Source organism: Lepidochelys kempii, chromosome 5 (assembly GCF_965140285.1).
Source record: "Lepidochelys kempii isolate rLepKem1 chromosome 5, rLepKem1.hap1, whole genome shotgun sequence".
NCBI classification, from domain to species: Eukaryota; Metazoa; Chordata; order Testudines; family Cheloniidae; genus Lepidochelys; species Lepidochelys kempii.
In genome coordinates, this window is record NC_136384.1 from 114,642,339 (window position 1) to 114,662,517 (window position 20,179).

At 40.0% G+C, this 20,179-nt stretch overlaps 1 protein-coding gene across 13 annotated transcripts in view; it reads right to left on the bottom strand.

Moving 5' to 3' along the window:
- Nucleotides 1-20,179, bottom strand: part of ELAVL2 (ELAV like RNA binding protein 2) — a 161,588-nt gene that overhangs the window by 34,433 nt on the left and 106,976 nt on the right. For all 13 annotated transcript variants that reach the window (XM_073345519.2, XM_073345517.2, XM_073345520.2 and 10 more), the window contains one exon: nt 3,142-3,245. In XM_073345519.2, coding sequence (XP_073201620.1) covers nt 3,142-3,245 — 104 coding nt within the window. The remainder of the gene's footprint in view (nt 1-3,141; nt 3,246-20,179) is intronic.

Sequence of the window (20,179 nt, forward strand, 5' to 3'; positions counted from 1 at the left end):
TTAATGTGGAAGATATGAGCAGCACTCAGTTTGCACAACTAAGGAGAAAAGGAAAAATCCATACAAGTGCAACAGAAGGTCTCTACATTTTGGCCTATTGAGTTGGAATGTGTTTATAGGAACGCCTAGACATGCTCCTTACAAATTTCAAGGAAGATCAAGCTTAATGATAAAGCCTAAATGTTTTTGTTTCTCAACTTCAGTATCCAGTTGTTGGCTACTTTTACAGTTTTTAACTCAATGCTACCATTTGTTTAACTAACAGATAGGCTGTATTGTGTGCATGACGGTGGGGAATGAGACACCAGTGTTCCATTTACTGTGTTTTCGCTCTTTCCCTCCTGGTAACATCTCCTTTTCCATTGCTCTTCACTTGTTTGCCCAATGACTATCTGCAAGGTGAACGAGGATTCCATATATATTAGGGCTGTCAAGCGATTACAAAAATTAATGGCAATTTTAATCACACTGTTAAATAATAGAATACCATTTATTTAAAGATTTTTTGGATATTTCCTATATTTTCAAATATAGGCTGGGGGCCTGGAGCTCAGGGGTGGGGCTTCATGACATTAATGTGTTAAAATTAAAGCGTTAATTTTGTTTTCAGTAACAGGTGTTAACTGTGATTGACAGCCCTAATATACATACTTACTGAAGTAACTTACTGTCAACAACCTTGGGGGATCATTTTGATTTTGGATGTCTGGCTTGAGTCACCCCATGTGTCACCTTTCTGACTCGCAACCCAGCGAGGCAGTAATAAGACAACAGCATTTTATGCAGAACTGTTTTACTGGGACAAGAGGTGTGCCACAAACACAAAAAAAGCACATTTAAAAAGAGTCCACAAAATTGTCAGACCACAAAGAAGTTCCTTTACTTCAGGGACACAATCCAGATTGTCAAATAAAAAGGAAAATATCTTTAAACAATTAGCGAATTCCTTGGGAAATTCGTCCCTTCCCTTCCCACCCCTACCTGTCTCTTTTTGATCAGTTCAAGAAAAATCCTTTCAAAAGTCAAAACCTCTGCCAAAGGTACAAAGCTGTGTCTTTCATGCTAAGCATTCCTCAGATGTGTTTAACAGGATACAGAACAGCAACATTCAATAACATTTGTGGATCACTATTCATTTTAATAAATATTACAGGTTAGAGAAAACATGCCCTGCCTTTTTCACAGGAACAATATCTTTGCCTCAAACACCTTTTTAAATGTCCGAGATTCACTTTTACGTTTAAGCCCTTTCACAAGCAAACTGCATGTCCAAAGGAGCAAGTCTGACCTCAGTCAAAAGGGCAGAACAGACTACATTTGGTAGCTGAGCTCTGAAGTCATTAACTAAAGCACCATTGTCTCTAACCTGAATGATAGTGAGCAGGATGACAGTTGCCTTTAGACACTATACAAAGAATAGAAGATAGTCAGCCAGTACAAGGATGAACAATATTTTACTGTCACAAAGTATCCTTGAGAGATGAAACACTTCCTGACAACTTATCCTGTTTAGCCTGTGTTCCTTGGCTTCTAAAGCCCAAACTACTCAGAAGACTCTAGGATGTTAGCATCCTTCTGACTTAAATAATTTTATAGAGACTGAGCAAGTTAGGAAGGAAGCTTAAAGGCCTAGAAAATATGATCTATGAGGAAAGACTCAAAAAAACCTCGGTTTGTTTAGCATGGAGAAGAGAAGAGAAAGGAGGACCCGATAACAGTCTTCAAGTACATAAAAGGCTATTATAAAGAGAAGGATGATAAACTGTTCTCCTTATCCACTGAGGAGAGGACAAGAAAAAATGGAGTCATATTGCATCACAAGAGACTTAGGTCAGACATTAGGAAAAACTTCCCAATTCTAAGGGTAGTTAAGCACTGGAACAAGTCACATAAGGAGTCTGTGTAATCTCAGTGGATTGGAGGTTTTTAAGAACCAGTTAGAAAAACACTGGTCAAGGATATATGTAGGTAATACTTAGTCCTGCCTCAGTGCAGGGAACTGGACTAAACCTACTGAGGTCCTTCCAAGCCTACATTTGTAGGAGTCTATGAAAATAAAAAGAAAAGGAGTACTAGTGGCACCTTAGAGACTAATCAATTTATTTGAGCATGAGCTTTCGTGAGCTACAGCTCACTTCACTAAAGCTTATGTTCAAATAAATTGATTAGTCTCTAAGGTGCCACTAGTACTCCTTTTCTTTTTGCGAATACAGACTAACACGGCTGCTACTCTGAAACCTATGAAAATAAAGTGTTCAAGAGGATCCCTTGAACTTTAAGAATAAAAGGACAGCTAGCTTCATTCTCCTTCATTTTTGCCCCTAAGCTCTGAAGGCACACACGTGTCACCATAAACTGGTTTAGGGATAACATGCAGGGGAGGGGAAGATTGCTCCTCAAGATTACTTCTGTTCTTTACAAGGCTGTAAAATTGTATTATGGCTTGGGGCAAAAACTGAATCCAAAATAAAACTGGAGGCTGGCTATGAGTTGTTGGACTCTTAGGGTATGTCTACATTGTAGTTAAAACCCGTGGCTGGCCCATGACAGCTGATTTGGACTAATGGGGCCCAGGCTAAGGGGATGTTTAGCTGCAGTGTAAACATTGAGGCTCAGGCCAGAGTCAGGTGGCACAGGCCAGCTGCAGGTGTCTAACTGCAGTGCTAGGGTTTTTCATACTACTCTGGCCTTATTCATTTCGGCACATTTTATTTTAAACAGGTTTTCCCAGGGACACACCACTGAAAAAAGTCTTCATAAGCAATATACATAATGCACAGAGGAAAAAACATGGCAGTGGTATAATTTCTCCAAACAACAAAACCTTTCAGAAATATAGTATGGCATATATTCTAATGAGGGAAACCTCAAAAACATGCAATTTTGAGGATCCATTTCTTGGGTAAAATGTAAACAGACATACATCTGATATGGAAACAATCTGGCACACAGTCTAAGTAACTTCTGTTCATGTTAATGCCTGGTTACTAAAGGCAGTAGTTTATGAGCATAAACCCCACTAGCTGTGTTGCCCATATCAGAAACCTTTCCACCTGTAGCTTAGGCTAAGAACAATGTGGTGATTAGTGTTGCAAGACTTCAATCTACAATTTTCCTCACGCTATAATTAGCGCTACATACTTTTATTGTTTTGGTTTGAAGTCTCAATCCGTTCAGCGTGTTGATTGCCTTTTCAGCATCCTTGGGGTCAATGTAGTTCACAAAGCCATAACCCAAGCTCTGTCCTGATTTAAGAGAGAAAAAGAGACGAGACGAGAAAAAAAGAAAAGAAAAGAAACAGTTAGTTCTGCAGTACTACAATAAATGAACTAAGGTATTTAAGACCTACACCAATATACTGCACAAAAATACTACATACTAGAAAGGGCTGCCTGACATACTGATTATTCAATAGCTTACTGCTCCTATCACTTCTCCCAGAGAGCATTAATGTTTGTAACTGGCTCTCCTACCTTCCTATCGACTGTCTTAAGTTTAGTGCTGAAATCACAATACCCAGTTTAATTAAGAATTTGAAACATTCTTAGGAGTAATATGATCAGACTGAGAGGCAGGAGGAAATGTAGGAGCTGCTAGAAGGTTAAAAGACAAATTAATACTGTGAATTTTGACATATCACCAACTTTCTCCTACGCTCAATTATGGAACAGTGATGAAATTCTTTTATAGCATTTAAAAGCTTAAATGTTTCAAATGGATTAATTAGAAAATCCCAAATTCTGAACAAAAACCAATAACTTACAAAGTTATGAAAGCAACCTTTTCATAAGCTAACCTTCTTCAGATACTTACTTAATGTATGAGCGGTAGGTCTTTAAACTAGTATTGCACTGCTTCAAGACTCATTTTAACCTATGTTCAAGCTACTCTACTGCATATAATTGAGCATCAGCTAAGGGTATCTTCATAAATGTGACAACTGGGGTTTTTTGGCATCTACAATGACTATTACACATGGGAAAGATGGGCTTTTCCTGAATTTTCAAAAAGGTTTGAAACACTGAACAGTCCAGTTCTAACAACTGAATTGTATCTCATTACGTAGCTGTATAGGAGGAATTACAGACCAACTTTTTGAAGCTTCAAATCCTACAGTATACCACCATGAAAGTTAGTTGCCAGGACTGTAGCTTTTTTAATGAGAATTTTATCTATATGCATGCAGATAAGCAACTATGAACAAGAAAACCTTGCTAGCTTATGTTTAATAAAAACGTAACAAATAAGCATATTATTTTTAATCTTCAAAGTGCTTTACCAACACTAATTTTCAACAAAGCTGTAAGGTAGCTGTTTCGTTTTAGAGCTAGGGAAAAAAGGGTTAAACATCCAGGTAAAAATTTTGACCTTTGGATCCCTAAAATTAGGCACCTGGATTTACATGTAGACACACAGGTGATGGTACTGTCAAAAGGTGCTAGGTACCCAAGTCCCACTGACAGAATATTAGCCAAAAATACGAAGATAGCATTCCTCTTTAAAATATTCTGATATTTCACTTTATAGCAATATGAACACCTTAGAGATCTATATCATATTAGCGTACATGTGTCTGTATACAGCATTGACCAAAGAGCAGCAAAAATCCTAATCATTTCAATGGGACAACCAAAGAATACCCACACAATTTTTAGTGACTTTTCTAAGAAAATTCTCATCCTTCATAGTACAGTTTAACAATGGTCCATCCAGTTAGCATCCTACCAACCTTTAGAAAGCCACTGTTTGACAGCCAGAGTATCTCCGAATACAGCACACTTGGCATTTCAATAGGCTCCTAAACACATAGGCTTAACAGCTGAAGAGCACTGTCTGTATCAATACAAAAGGTATTCCTGAACACTAATTTCTTACCAAAGTGTTAATCAGCCTCAACAACAACAACAAAAATTAAAAAAAAAAATCCAGCTATTGATAGCATGCAGTGATTTGTTTATACATGCGAACAGACATCTTCAAAAGCATTATTTTGTTATGGCCTCTGAGCAAATACCAAAGCTAAATGTGAGACTTCTTGTATATTATATGTGGATTTTAATCAGGGGGTGGAAGGAGGGTTGAAAAGTTGAATTTCTTCTGTACTGAAATGAGTCGAAAAAGCTGTTAGAGGGTCCTTCCTCCCTCCCACCACAAGCACTGTTTGTGAAAGTGTGTATATGAAACCGATATTCCTATTTGGAGGGCCTTATCAAATTCACAGTCCATTCTGCTAAGTTTCACAATCACAGGATTTTAAAAATCTGAAATTTCACGCCATAACTGCAGGGGTCCCAACCCAAAAGGGGGTCGTGGGCTGGGGGGGGGGGGAAGGGAGGAGGAGGGAGGGGTGGTTGGTTGCCTATTGTTGCTATTACTTCTGCACTGCAGCTGGCCGTGGCACTGCCTTTAGAGCTGGGTGGCGGGAGAGCGGCAGCTGCTAGCCAGGCACCCACCCCTGAAGGCAGCACCGCCGCCAGCCGCAGTGCAGAAGTCAGGATGGTAGTACCGTATCATGCTACCCTGGCTTCTGCACGACTGCCGGCTGTGGTGCTCCCTTCAGACCCGGGCTCCCAGCCAGGAATTGCAGAGTTTCCTGCAACCGGGAGAGGTTCCCAGAGGTGGATCTGACTGGGCCCAGGGCACAGCCTGTGTTGGGGGAAAGGATAGTCCCATCCCTCCCCAGCCCAGCCAAGACTAGCAGCTGGATCCCGGTGCACAGTAGGAGCCCCCGGCTGGGGTGCTCCCAGCCCTGTCCCTCCCCGCCTCTGAGTCCAGTGCTTAGGGTTTAACAGGCTTTGGGGTGGCGCTGTGTGTAGGGGGGGATTGACCATGGTGCTCTGGGCCATCACCCATGGCACCCACCCATAAGACCAGCTCTGTCCCCCCGAAAGTAATGACCCCCCATTCCATGCCACCCTCACTTCTACCATGACACTGCCTTTAGAGCTGGGCCCCCTCTCTCCAGCCATCCAGCTCTGAAAGCAGCAAGGGTGACAATACCATGACCCCTCACCTCCAACAATAGCCAGATTTCACGAGGAAGACTAGATTTCACGGTCCGTGATGTATTTTTCATGACCGTGAATTTGGTAGGGCCCTACCTATTTGTATTACTGTAGCACCTAGAGGCGAAAGGAATGTTGCTGAGCTAGACACTGTTGAAACAAGTAGCAAGAAAGGCCATCCCTGAACCACAGAGGATTTTATAGAAACAAGTAGGTGAAACAGACAAATGTCGGAGGAGGTACCAGTAAGGCGGACACATTATACATAAACTAAGTCTCATTTCTCCATCTGCCTAACCACGGAGTGGCTTAGACTATTGGGAGAGGCATGTGAACAGGTAATAGAGTAGGTTATGATACAGAGGACTGGTCACTAAATGAACTTCAAAAGCTATGGTGGGGAAAGATTAGAAAGGACGGTGAGAAGCTGTGGATTTCTACTAATGCAATTCTACTCAGAAAAAAGTGACTGAAAATAGTATTGGGAGGTTCTTACCTTCCATATAAAATTTTTCAGCTTACAGATTAATTGCCACCCCCACAAACTTGAGATCTTATAGACAAGCCATGCAGAAAACAGATCCGTTGATTATTACTATGTAAAAATGAATCACTCTTTCCAGTTTGTGCATGTATAAGTCAGTAGCTTGCCAGTGTGAACGTGTGCAATAATCACATTACGAAATAAAAGGTAATACATTCAAGTTCAATATGCATCACACCAAAGTCCTTCACATTAACTATGCTTGTCCAATTCATACAGACATAGTGTTACCCTCAAGGTAGCTTTGCTATGAAGAACTGCAGCTGATCCTAACAACAAATAGGTGAAACAGACAAAAACTGACCTAATATCAAGACGACTGCTGTCCATAACAACCAATTCAGTCCAAAACCCAACTGATAACTAAAAAGAATCACCACACAAAGTTCATACAGTAGCCATTTTCAAGGAAGAATATTTAGCATTTAGACTCCCTCTCCCTTGAGAGACTCCATCCAATTGTGGACAACAGTCCACAATTCTGTGATAAACCTATACAGGTTACCAAAATCAGGAAGTCCTATCTCGCCCAAAGCGCACCATTCACATGCGGAGAAAGAGCAGCACAGCCCTGTGTGCGACCTATCGTGTATATTGCTGACTAACGCATAGCAGGATCAGACAGCGGACTGGGTTTACTCAGACTGGTGCCACTTTTGCACAGTAGGATGCGTCTTTCCCTCTGCAGCTGCTGATACCCAACTGACATTCCCTTTTAGGGATGGAGAAAAGCAGATAGCCAGAACTAGGTGCTTCTTAAGCCAACCAACTACTGATTTGCTCCCTTTGCATTTTGAGTGTTTAATCTTCAAAATTAAAAAAAAAATAGTGTCACAAATCTGCATCCTTATTGGAGAGGCAAAGACAAAGATACTCTCCTGCTGAAGTGGTCCCTCTGCATGAGGGTTCAGGCAGCTGGGAGAAGCAGTCTACAGGAGACCTATTCATTGTGCCAATGTCATACTTATTCAGTTTACTGCCTGTCGGTATGGGACTTTTCATGCACTCTAGGTGACTTGCATATTTAAAAAGACTTAGGAAAAGCCTATTCATTTGGGATTTTTTTTTATTTTCAATTGTAGGTGCACATTTAAGCTTATAATAGCTGTTCACATAAATAAAACGGAACATCAGATATAAGTGGCAAACATCCAGGAGATTCATTTTGCCATTTAAAAACCTAATCATATAGGGACCAACAGCACCCCCTGTGTTTTGGTAAGCACTTACTCATGCCAAGTGACAAGGAGTCTCACTGCTTTCAGTAGGACCACGCACCTAAGGAAGTGCTTCATCATCTTAAATACGGACTGCACAGGAAGCCACTAGAGACTTAGTGCCCATGGAATTTCAAATTGCACTGCGACATTTCCATTATGTAACTTCCATCTGTGATCAATAGACGCATAACTTATATGCACTAATGTGCATTTGCAAGAGATCCACTATTCCACCTTGAGTGTGTAATATGAAGGGTTTTTCTCCTTTTAAAATCATGCAAGTACCAATTCTGTAGTTATAAAGAGAAAACCCCAAATGAACCAGCTTTATCATGGCAAAGTTGTCTCATAAATGCTGATTATAAAGGACACCTATTTAAGTACTGCAGACATGGCTACAGGAGACTCACAAGCCCTCTACTAACCAATGTGGGAAAACGGGGAGGTTTCCCAGTGGGATGCCATCCACAGAGAAGTTTAGTAGTCAATGGCACAGGTGACACAAGGATGCAGGTTTTCCATTCTTAAAATTCTCCCATTTAAACTAAAAGCAATATAGGTGAAGGTAGAATAAATCATTGTGAACAGATAACAGAAAGCTTTTTCCTTTTTTTCTAGGGACAGAACTTAGAAGTTTTTCAATAGAAGTAATGGGATTCTAGGGAAGACCTCTACAAACTTAAATGTTAAATGATTCTTTGGCTGCTTTTGGCAAGAACTGCTTCCCCTGCTGGGGGTGACGGCTATATTGCTCTTGTAGATGCTATGCATCTTTTAGTTATTTTATTGAAACTAATAAATGGTCAAATTCAAAATGCTAGGCCCAGCCAGGGTTGTTTTTTGTTTTTTTTTGGGGGGGGGGCGGGGGGAGGAGGGAGGATGGGGGTTCAGGTACATGGAATTTTTTTTTTAATGAAAGTGAGGAAGTGGTGTAAAAGTCGTAAGATATTTACTCATTGTTTAGCAACATCCAGATTTTATGTCTAGTTCTGCCCCAGCTAAATAAATCAGCAGGATGGTAACAGAAAATAAAATGTACCATTACACTCTACCGCATATTTATAGGACGCTCACCCACAATCCAGGGCTTAATTTGTCCCCAGGCTTGACAGGACTAAGTAAATCTGCTGTGAAAAGTGATACTTGTACGCTTGTTAATATCACTTTTCACAACAGACTTACCAGCTAACAATAAATAAAATTACAATGGATTTGGATGTGTATATGTGCCTATTTATTTGTTTTTCCTAAAGCTAATTAAGTATTTTAGGAAGAAGTGCGAGAGCGGCCACCAGCAAGAGTTGGTGGCCACACGCAGAAGCCACCAAAAAATTTGTCCCAAGAACCCCTGCTGAATTACTGAGCACTGGAAAGCATTTACTAACCAACTCACTTCATTTGACCATGGTTTATTTCTTCAGGAAAACCTCCCTGTGAAATGGAGGTAGGGGGAAAGACCATTTCAATTTATTACCATATCATTACCCAAAGTGTTTATAGTTTACAGAAAAAAGTAAAGATAGTATTCTTTTCAGGGTATTCATCTAAATCCATTAGCCTCTAAAAGAGGCTTCATGGCATGTTTCTAAAACCTCGAAAATCTTCTCTTGAACCCTCGTATGTACTTACACTGGCCTGCACAGAACAAGCATATCAGACAGACAGCACCTACCTTCATGATGTGAATATTCGGTTTTCTAGAGTCTCCATCTGCCACTGTAAGATTGCCCCTAGTATATACACTTGCTAGAGTTTTGGCTTGTCAAGTTTTAAGTGTGCAAATAAACAGGGCACTGATTCCCTTATCCAATACATCTTACCTGAAGTTTTTTCCTCTGATATTCAGCCTCAAGTTTTCCCTCAATTCATACTAAATCCCAATTAACCCCTTTTAACTAAGCTCAATGCCACCTTTTCCTTGGTTATTTATGTGCAAGTTTAAATCACCGGATGGGCTCCTATAATTATATTTTAGAAACTCAAAATCAATAGTGTTTGCACCCTTCAAAATATCTGCAAGGTAATGCCCTCCCTTAGACCTTTACCTGCACTGATTCACCCACTGATCAGCCCTTGGCATTTTTAGAGCCACTGTATTCATGCAGACCTGTTCTAAGTAAAGAGTTTCTAACCACCACATATTTAAACCAGTACCTGTTGCTGCCACAAGCAGTAATACATTATAGGAGATTAAGAAAATGGTACTGAAGCCAAGGCCAAAATCACTTGGACATGCTCTACATATTTTGCTATTGAACTCTTCTTGAAAGTTAATCTCAGTAGCCCTCTATCATTTTTATTGCTCATCTCTAAACTCCCTCCAATTTGTCAGGTTTTCCAGAAATGCAGTGCCCAGAACTTAATTCATTATGTCAGCAAAGCCACAAAGCAACTGACTAGACAGATACTACTTGTAAACCACTAATACTGAACAGGCCTTCCTCGCCACCCCCAGCCATATTGCACAGCAAACTGACGTCAACCATCTCCTGAGAGACAGATGTGCAGGTTTCTTCCCATAGAATCTGTTTCATAATGTCTCCTGCCATGTTTTACACTCCCCAGATGTAAATTTCTATTTTTTGCCTCTGATCTCATACCTATATTGGGACACATCTGACCCAATTTCTTCAGAGCAAGAGCATTTCAATGGGACAGTTAAGAATTCCCTGTAAACTGCTACAGCAGATAAAGATGAGTGGTTATGTGGTTATATATGTGTACACACACACAAGTACGTTACTTCACCTCTCTAATGAGCTTCTTGATATAGAAGTTAGTCTTGTTTATCAATTTTTCTTCTAAGACACGTCCACAGACCTTATGCATGGGTTGGATCCCTTCCTTGTAGTCTTTTGAGACAACTAGAACCATCAACCAGTGGCTGATCATGGACGTAGGAGATGTTCTAAAGCGAAGATTATTAACATAGCTACCATGTAATGTACACACTAAATAGCCTCACACATACACACAGAGCTAAGAAAAGGATAGTTCAGGGATATGGACTATTGGTTTTCAAAGACCCAGAGTGATACAAAGAGCTTCAGGTCAGTAGCCATTTCTTTCTTGAAAAAAAAAAAAAAAAAAGAAAATTAACAAGTGCTTTACCAGGACATCTGCTGGACTCTTAACCGCATGGGAAACAGTCAGCCTCAATAGAGTCTAAAACCACCCTTATTTTTACATATTATTTACAAACAATGAGTGGAAAGAGACTGGGCTATGACTGAGGAAAGATTAAGTAAAGAGGTATGCAATTACCACAGGATGGAGTACCCTTCTGCCAAAAAGACACAAGCTCAGGAAAGTTCAGTTTATAAATGCACGGTGAAGGTGTACGTTGGATCAGGGAGCTACTGTACACAGTTCTGTTACTGACTATGTTTCAACCCAAGAACTAGCAGTTGCTTGGAAGAAATTTACCTACAGATCTTCCAAGGCATTTCACTCCCTACAGTCAGAAAGTGTCATTTCCGACCCAGGCAAAGATCATGTCTCCATGAACTCTCTGGCCCCTATATCTGGATCAAATGCATAGGCCCAAGCATTTGTGTGAACTGCAGTGTATGTTGGTATAAATTTGATGGCTGTGTTTAAGTATTATTTCTCTTTATTGCACCTTGAGGGAGAGGTTTGAAAGAAGGATTCTTAAAGCTCCAAGTGGGGGCATCTGAAAAAGGCTGGGATAAACTAATGTTTTCCACTGCTTTGACAAAGCATGATGCATGAAGGGGATGCTCGTTAGGGGATTAAGTGCAGAGAAAAGATAAGTGCAGGGACTTGCACTTTCAGTACACTGACTGCAAACGTCTCATCAGATCCATTCTGGAGAGGGATGTCTGTCAGAGTTCTACAAAGGAATTTCCTACACAAGGACTGAACACAACATTTTGGAATTCATTAATAAGAATCACCATTTAGCTACACTGAGTAATTAGCTCATGTTATGTCTCATCTGGAATTTCTAAACATTTCTATAAGACACACAAACCAAACAATTGAAAATTTAAGGTCATCACTTATTTCCTGAAAAACAGAACAAAAAAAATTCCAATTGTTTTAGTTAACCAAGCTTTTAAACCCCTTTCAAAAAGTATTTAGGTATTTTAAAAGTGCAACTTTTTACTACACAAAAGTAAACTAATGGCTTATGATTTTAAACTAGTTGCATGGTAGATGTGATTTACTACTTTCCTTTCAGGATTTGATTTATCCGAAAGGAGTTCATGATCTCATTAACAGCTAAAAGCCTGTTCGAGAAGCAGGTTCCTCTTTTGGCTTTGTGTCATCAACTCTTAGAAGAGAAAGATGACATTGATGAAACCATTCCATTACAATGGTTTAAGACATGGACAGTCTTAAAAATGAAGTGATTTTTTAGAAGTTTTATTAATTTTATTAACTGTGTTCAAATACTGTACAGGTCCAGCTTCTAGAAGTGGATAGCTAACAGTAAAGCAAGCTAACAAAAGCCTGTCTGTGTTCTGGCATGAGGAGGAGAGAAGAAAAATGTGTGACCTAAAACAGCAGAGCAGTAGTGCCCACAGGAAAACAAAAATAATCCCATCTAAGTCTGAAAATATAACACACACACACCCACCCACCCTATAATCACCCACCATACACACCCACACCCCCTTTTACAGTGAAGCAACTCCAAAAAGCCTATGCATCTAGAACTACCTTGCTTAATAACCAGATAAAACTCATTACCTATTTAAAAACCTAACTTGAAGTAAAAGATTAGACCGTTTCAGTTGTAAAAACAGACATTCTGAAGACTGAAAAATGTGACAGGTTTCAGAGTAACAGCCGTGTTAGTCTGTATTTGCAAAAAGAAAAGGAGTACTTGTGGCACCTTAGAGACTAACCAATTTATTTGAGCATGAGCTTTCGTGAGCTACAGCTCACTTCATCGGATGCATACCGTGGAAACTGCAGCAGACATTATATACACACACAGAGATCATGAAACAATACCTCCTCCCACCCCACTGTCCTGCTGGTAATAGCTTATCTAAAGTGATCATCAAGTTGGGCCATTTCCAGCACAAATCCAGGTTTTCTCACCCCCCCCCCCCCCACACACACACAAACTCACTCTCCTGCTGGTAATAGCCCATCCAAAGTGACAACTGTCTTCACAATGTGCATGATAATCAAGGTGGGCCATTTCCTGCACAAATCCAGGTTCTCTCACCCCCCTCCAAAAACCACACACACAAACTCACTCTCCTGCTGGTAATAGCTCATCCAAAGTGACCACTCTCCCTACAATGTGCATGGTAATCAAGGTGGGCCATGTCCAGCACAAATCCAGGCTCTCTCACCCCCCACCCCCTTTTTTCCCAGGGACACGCACACACACACAAACTCACTCTCCTGCTGGCAATAGCTCATCCAAACTGACCACTCTCTGTGTGTATATAATGTCTGCTGCAGTTTCCACAGTATGCATCCGATGAAGTGAGCTGTAGCTCACGAAAGCTTATGCTCAAATAAATTGGTTAGTCTCTAAGGTGCCACAAGTACTCCTTTTCTTTTTTTGAAAAATGTGAGACTATTCAAACTAATGAAACAAAACTAAAAAATAATCACTATAGAACAAGATCAGTACGAACTGAACTTAAAAAGCCTTTTAAAAAAACATGCATAAAAACGCAACAATTTGGGGAGTTTATATTTTAAACATGTAGCTCTTTAGTTATGTTTCTAAAACTAAGATTTTTTTAAAAAAAATACAGAGTATGAAAAAGCAGGAAGTCTAGGTCTGAAAACATGGAGTTAAGTTATAAAGAGAAGCAGCAAGTCTCAAATCAGTTAGAATTCTGCTGCTTTTCCTCTAGCTTTGCAAGTTGTCTTTTCTAATAGAATTACTCCTTGAAGACATGCCAGCCAGTCCAGAATATTTGCCTTCAATCAAGATCTCCAGTGAATATTAATACATCTTTTTGCCATCCATCACGCAAATGTTTATTTTACATTGAAAGTTTTGCTTTTACTAAACGTCAAGAAAAGCTAAGAGTTTTGGAGCCGATGCTATTTTCCAGATAAAATACTGTGAGAAGGACAAGCCAAGAGCATATGAAGGCAAGCTACTACATATAGTTTTGCATTTCTCTCAATACAGAGTTGAAACCTTTAAAATAAAGGTCAAAATCTGAAATTCTTCAACACTGATCTTGACACTGTCCCCTCAGCTTTGCTGATGGTACACATATTGGTGGAAGACCCCACTAATTGTAAAAAGAACGACATTTACACAAAAGCAGACTTATATAGTAATAGGGTTGTTTGTTTTTTTGGTCTGTAAGATTCTCTTGCTTACACTCATCCTTTGATCTAGGTCATCCATTAGGAGATCTCAGGCATGTCTTGTGCTAGATATTAGCAGATTATGGCCAGTATCTTCAAGGTGCACTTGGAAAAAAACTTGACAGCTGGCTTGTGTGTGAAATGGTGTGCTCTCTGACCAGTATTCAGAGGGTAAATGGGCAGCCTTAGGTGGGACAGATGGATGGTATCTGCCATGCAAGTCAAGGACGCTCCAGTTTTGTGCATCAGTCAGAGGGATTTTCATTGGAAGGGAGAGTCTGACTACAGCTCAAGTGATCTAGTATTTGTAGAGCAAAGGGGCAAAGTTAAAGGTTGGGTGTGAAATTCTAGTGTTTACAGTCTGATTTCACGAGATGTTTACCACCTTTTTTTTTTAAAGTTGTTTCCTGACTCAAATTTTATTTTATAAAACTTCATGTCCTCACGCAGATATCACTGGTACCTATGGAGAGCTGAGTGGTCATATGCTGCTGCTAGCTCCTGTTTTCACCTAGGACAGGTGAAAAGTTTTCTGTGGAATCTGTTCTGATGGACAGTGTGTGGCATTTGAATTGTTTCAAGCACTTTGCTTCTCCCTGTCAAGGAGTTGGTCTTCTTTATATGCACTATTCATGCAGCACCACAGAAACTTATTATTATCTTAATCTTAGCTATGTTGAAGTTAACACTGTCCTTGCTCCCATGCAGTCTAGAGTTTAGGTTTCTGGAGTGGATTAATCCCTTACTGGGACTGAAGTAAACAAAGATGGAGAATATTCTGTCCTAGTCTAGTTCCTAATTGACCTTGAACACAATGAAACACATCAAAAGCAGTTCATTCCATTTTGGAAGTCTGGCGAAAGCACATCTGACTGCACATATCCAAATCAAAAACTGGCAGTGTGGCATGCACACTTAAGCCACTACTCTCCAACCTTAAATACTACCCCCTTGCTTTCCCACACAGACATTAAGTCCTTCTATGCTTTCCCAGTCATCTCACTCAGCCCTCATCAACAAGCCCACAGAGTTTCATGGAAAAATAAAATGGGAGTCATTTGCCACCCTGACAAACTTTTCTTTTAATTTTTAATAATGCCCCTTTTAACAAGCTCAGCTACCTGCTGCTAATAATTCATACCGTTGTTGGAGCTAGCAAACATATCCTGAAGTCCACTATAATCACTCAAGTAGTGGGTTCGGACACTCAAACTTTGTTTTTAGCCCCATATGTTGCTTTTCACCTAAGATATTTTGTTCTAGCCCTCACTGCTTTTGTTATGGTGCTGTAATTAATGTTAGCAAGTTATGTCCACTAGACGCATAACTATTTGGGGTATGAGCAAAGTTAAGCTGTATAACCCCACAGCCAAATTAAAATTAGGTTCTTGCTGACACCTAAGACAGTTGTTAATGTACAAGGAGGAATAAAATCTAGCTCACTCAGCCGCGTTAGCTATGCAGTGCAAATAGTGAAAAACATTTAAGCCAGATACGTACACAGAATACATAAAAGTAGTAGATGCACTGAATAAAGCTATGCCATTTTTATATATACATTTCAAATTAGAGCCACACGGTTTCTAGCCAAATCCAGAGCAAAATGTGCATCTCCTGTGAAAAAATAAAATGACAACAACTTTAGAGAGGCAACTTTTGTGACAAGTGTAATTATAGGAGAGGATTTCAAGATCATTACAACACAAGATGAATTTTCATATTACATTCCAAAAGCTCTGTAGTTTAAGAATATCCAAAAGTGATGAACATTAGAAATGTAGAGTAGTCCACATTAAATCATCAAGTCCTGTAGTGGTTGACAGCATACAAGGACTGAGGTTAACAGAGACCAACATTAAGTCTGAAAGTTTAAATGTCTCTATAATTGGAGATATTTTAAGTCATCTGACAGGCCGATTTTAATTTAATTTGGAACTTAATGAGCCCAGGACCCATATTGTATATTTAAATCAGGTTCTCTCCCCCCTCAAATAATATGGGAAGAGTTATGTGCACACCAGCAATGCTTTCATCCTTGAGACATTCCCACATGATACGAAGAACCATCTGTTAAAGACTTGTTCTGTATTTTACAAATTTAACAAAAAAGGAAAACCAGATAGTAATTGGATAACTAGCAACATTTTTACAAATACAAATTTAAGGCATTGCAAAAGAACCTCAAGATGTTTTGGCTGAACATAGCTGGACATGGACACAAAACCAGAAACCCTTTGCACTAATTTTTTGCCTACAGAACAAGGTTTGTCAGCTGTTTAATATAACTACACTAATAACAAACTTGTTAGCTTTTAGCTGTGTAAGATCCTATTTCATTAGACTTCTAGCAAGTATCTCTGCTTGGAAATGTACTCACCTTTACGGACATGGGCTATTACTAATAAAACCCACATTATTAGGTCTCAGGGATAAACATCTGAAAGATATACAGGTCAATAAGATTGCAACCAATCTTACTGCTAACCAACCCTAGGTAGACTTTATTGAAACAGAAACCTCATCTATTAAAACTGCATTACCTTGGAGCTTAATCTGACAGCATGACTATCTTGACAGACCAGCAATAGCCTATGCAAATCTGATCTTCGATTACTTTTCTCCTTTAAAAAAAAATAAGCTACAGAGTTAATACTTACACAGAAGGACAAGCCATAATCACTAGCTACACACTGCAATAGAATCTCTTTGCCCAAGACACTAGCAATGAGAACTCCTCAGACTAATGTGTCAGATAAGAGATTAATTTGTCCAAATGACAGGGACTTTTGACATGTATGGCAGTGGGTGGGAGAAGAGGGGTTTACAGAGGAGAGAACAATGCTGGAATCCCTTGAAACTGCCAGTACTGCCAGAAGCAGGTTGACAATCTTTAGACTGGAGCCTCTTCCATGCAGTCCCCGTAAGTTACTGAGGCCATTTGACAATATGCTTAAAATGTATTTCTTTTGCTTAAACCCTGAACTCTGGAAGAGTTAGTATTTCCCCAAAGAGTCAATGTATTTTGCATTGGTACTATGGAGGAATGCTAGAAGAAATGCAAACTGGCTTTTCTCCAGGACATTATACTCTGAAACTTCCCTTTTTTATCTGGTATCTTTAAAAAAACCAAACAAAAACCAAACTAAAGAAACCATTTCCAGTGTAAGAAATACAGTAGTGATGAAATCACAATCACAGTACAAGATTCTATATAGGTGGTTTCCTTTTGGGTTGTAGTGTTTCATGGAGAGCTCTGGAAATCTAAAATGTACCTTTTATCATCTTCAAGTGTTCTACCCACAGCAGGCCCAGAAATAGTAGTACAGGATATTGGCCATCATAAGACTAAGCACTTAACAACAAACATTTAGTTTGTGCCAAGCTGGGGTATAAATCTCCCCCTCATTAGCCTGATGTGCACTAAGCATCCCTGTGGACCCTGCTGCTGTGTGCTAACCGTTCCTAAGTGTGCTCGTTAGTGCACAGTGGCAGGATCCACAAGGACACTCAGTGTGTGGCAGGCTAATGTGGGGGAGATTTACACCCTAGCTTGCCACAAACTAAATCCAATACATCAGATCACTCTTTCAGCGGGAGGTGTGAAGTACGAGAACAACAAGATGTGGTGATTAACTTTTTTTTAGTTTGAAATGCTGCTGTGCAGTTTAACCTTGGATAAAAAAAATCATACCAACATCTAGAAGAGTAGGAACTTGATTAAAACCACTATGGCATGCAGAAAGCGTTAAACTGTCTCAAGACACCCTTTACAACAACTTTGCGTCTAGGTACAGTACCAATTTAGGCACTTGTTTCTGTATAAAAGAATGTAACCTATCTGTACTGATGGAACAGTCATAGGCCACTGGGGGATTCTGCCACACATTCTCAGTAGGTAGCCACCAATAAGTTATTCTAATTCACAGGTCTACTTTTGCCAAGTCTTTGCTGCCGCATATTATACCCACTAGCACCCCAGTTCTCTTTTCTGTTTTTAATGCTTCCTTGCTTTTGTTTTAAATAAACATTTTCTTAATCCTCTCCCAAGCCCAAACTCCACCACCATTTGAGTGAATCAAGAGTATGGGAGAGATGTCTGAACTGATTAAATAAAAATCGTTAGCTATGAAAGGAATAATTTCCTACTGACCCAGACCTCTCGTTTCTAGACAACTCCCCCACAAGAACGGAGGAAAAAAATGCCCAGAATCGTAAGATGGGAAAAAAGAAACTAAAATCTTCCCAGAACTGTCATCTCAGTAGGTCTCCAATTCAAGGCCGCACAATCCAGTCAGTCACGCTGATTAGGAAACAGGTATAGATTTCCAAAGCCTACCAACAAATATAGAGCATGAGGAATCTCACTTCTTTGGCTCATAGTATAACCAAGATTCAGGACACTAAGATTGCGTAAAAAGGTTGAAACAGCAACCTCCAGTCATTGACTTTAGGAACTTCCTGTGAACACATCTTGGAAGTTGCTTTACTTTTACTGAAGCAAGCCTACAGATCCTTCAGAAAGGCTAGTCCTTTTATCGTGATCCTTGATCCATTCTGCTATTTGGATATGGAGACTCTGTGAGGGGCACCTATCTGGCTATAGCCTAAGTGGAGGGCTCGAAGATTACCAGTGCTGCTATTCAGTATTCTAGTAATACCTGGTAGCCCCAACATGGGAACCTCTCTCATCCTCAGAGAGGCATGAAATTCAGCTCTCTGTACTGAAAACCCAAACTAAAGCTGGGGTGGGAGGGTTTGAGGTGAAGAGGTCATCTCTATATTCTATTGGGAAGTAAAAAAATAGAGCCAAAGAGACTGCAGTTCATGCTTCCATCCATGAGGATGGATGTTTGGGCTGAGCTCTTGCAGTTTTACAAAGCTGATTAGAGCTTTTGAAGAGAAACAACAATTTCTGATTCAAACAAACGCACTAGTTTTCTTTCCAGCCCCAAGTCATACATGGTTACAACCTACCACATGCGTTTCTGGAGCCCTAGTAGCTAGGCACCATCAACAACTGGACAACAGATAATTGCACAGCCTGTCAATCATGTTGACTCCTGGACTTCAAGAAAAAAAAAAAAAAGACTAAAAAGTTGCTAGGCAGGACAATCTTCAAGACATTTTGTGTAGGGATCACCTCTTCCCTATGAAAGACAAGAGTGAAGGAAGAATTGCAAGAGAAGGCTGTTGTCTCACTCTCCCTTTTAGAAGAAACTACAGCAGCTCTCAATAGACACAGAAAGGAAGAGCGAGCACACGTTTGAACAATTTAGGAGGAGGGAGGAAACTGTCTATGTGGAGACTGCAAACGAGACAGCATCCAGAAGAACAACAAGGAGTGCATATGGCGGATGGTTTAGAAAGAGGGCGACAAGAGTCTTACAAATAACCCAGGGCTCTACATAAGACCGACAATATAAGGTGGAACAAAACTAGCAGCCGACCACAACTGTTTTGTCTCACCTTTCCTGTTAAGACAGTAAAACATTTGTGTATGCCCCTCTTATGACACCAGGAATAAAATGACAAACAAGTGTCAAGTTTTTTTACTGGATAAAAACAGTACCTCTAAAAACACTGGCTTCTCAAACCACTAGTTATGGGCTTGTGTTTCTAGGTCAGAATGCAGAAGGGATCGCTGACTGAGGTTTGGTACATGAGCAGAGAATGAGGTTGTCCCAAATGCATTAAGTCAGCAAAAGAAGTCCACGCAGTCACTTTTGAGCAATAAGAATTGCCTGAATTATGTTTATTCGTTGTCATTCTTCCAGTTTAGAAAAATTAGAAGAAACATAAGTTCTCTGTAGCTAATAGCATAAAGGTATTCGTACGGCTCCCTATACTGCTGGTATCATTTGGGAATGTGTGCTGACTTCAACTAAGCTCTTGTACTACTGTGCACCACTATTTTCAGGCTAGATATCTGAATACACTGAGGGCACAATGACCCTGCTTGACGGCAGCTGACATTTCAGGCTATGAACCAATACATTCTACACTCATTCCAGGTAGCTGGCTCACAGATGCTGAAGGTGTTCTGCCAAGAGTAAGGGAAGACTGACTTGCTTCTTGACCAGGTGCCAATATAC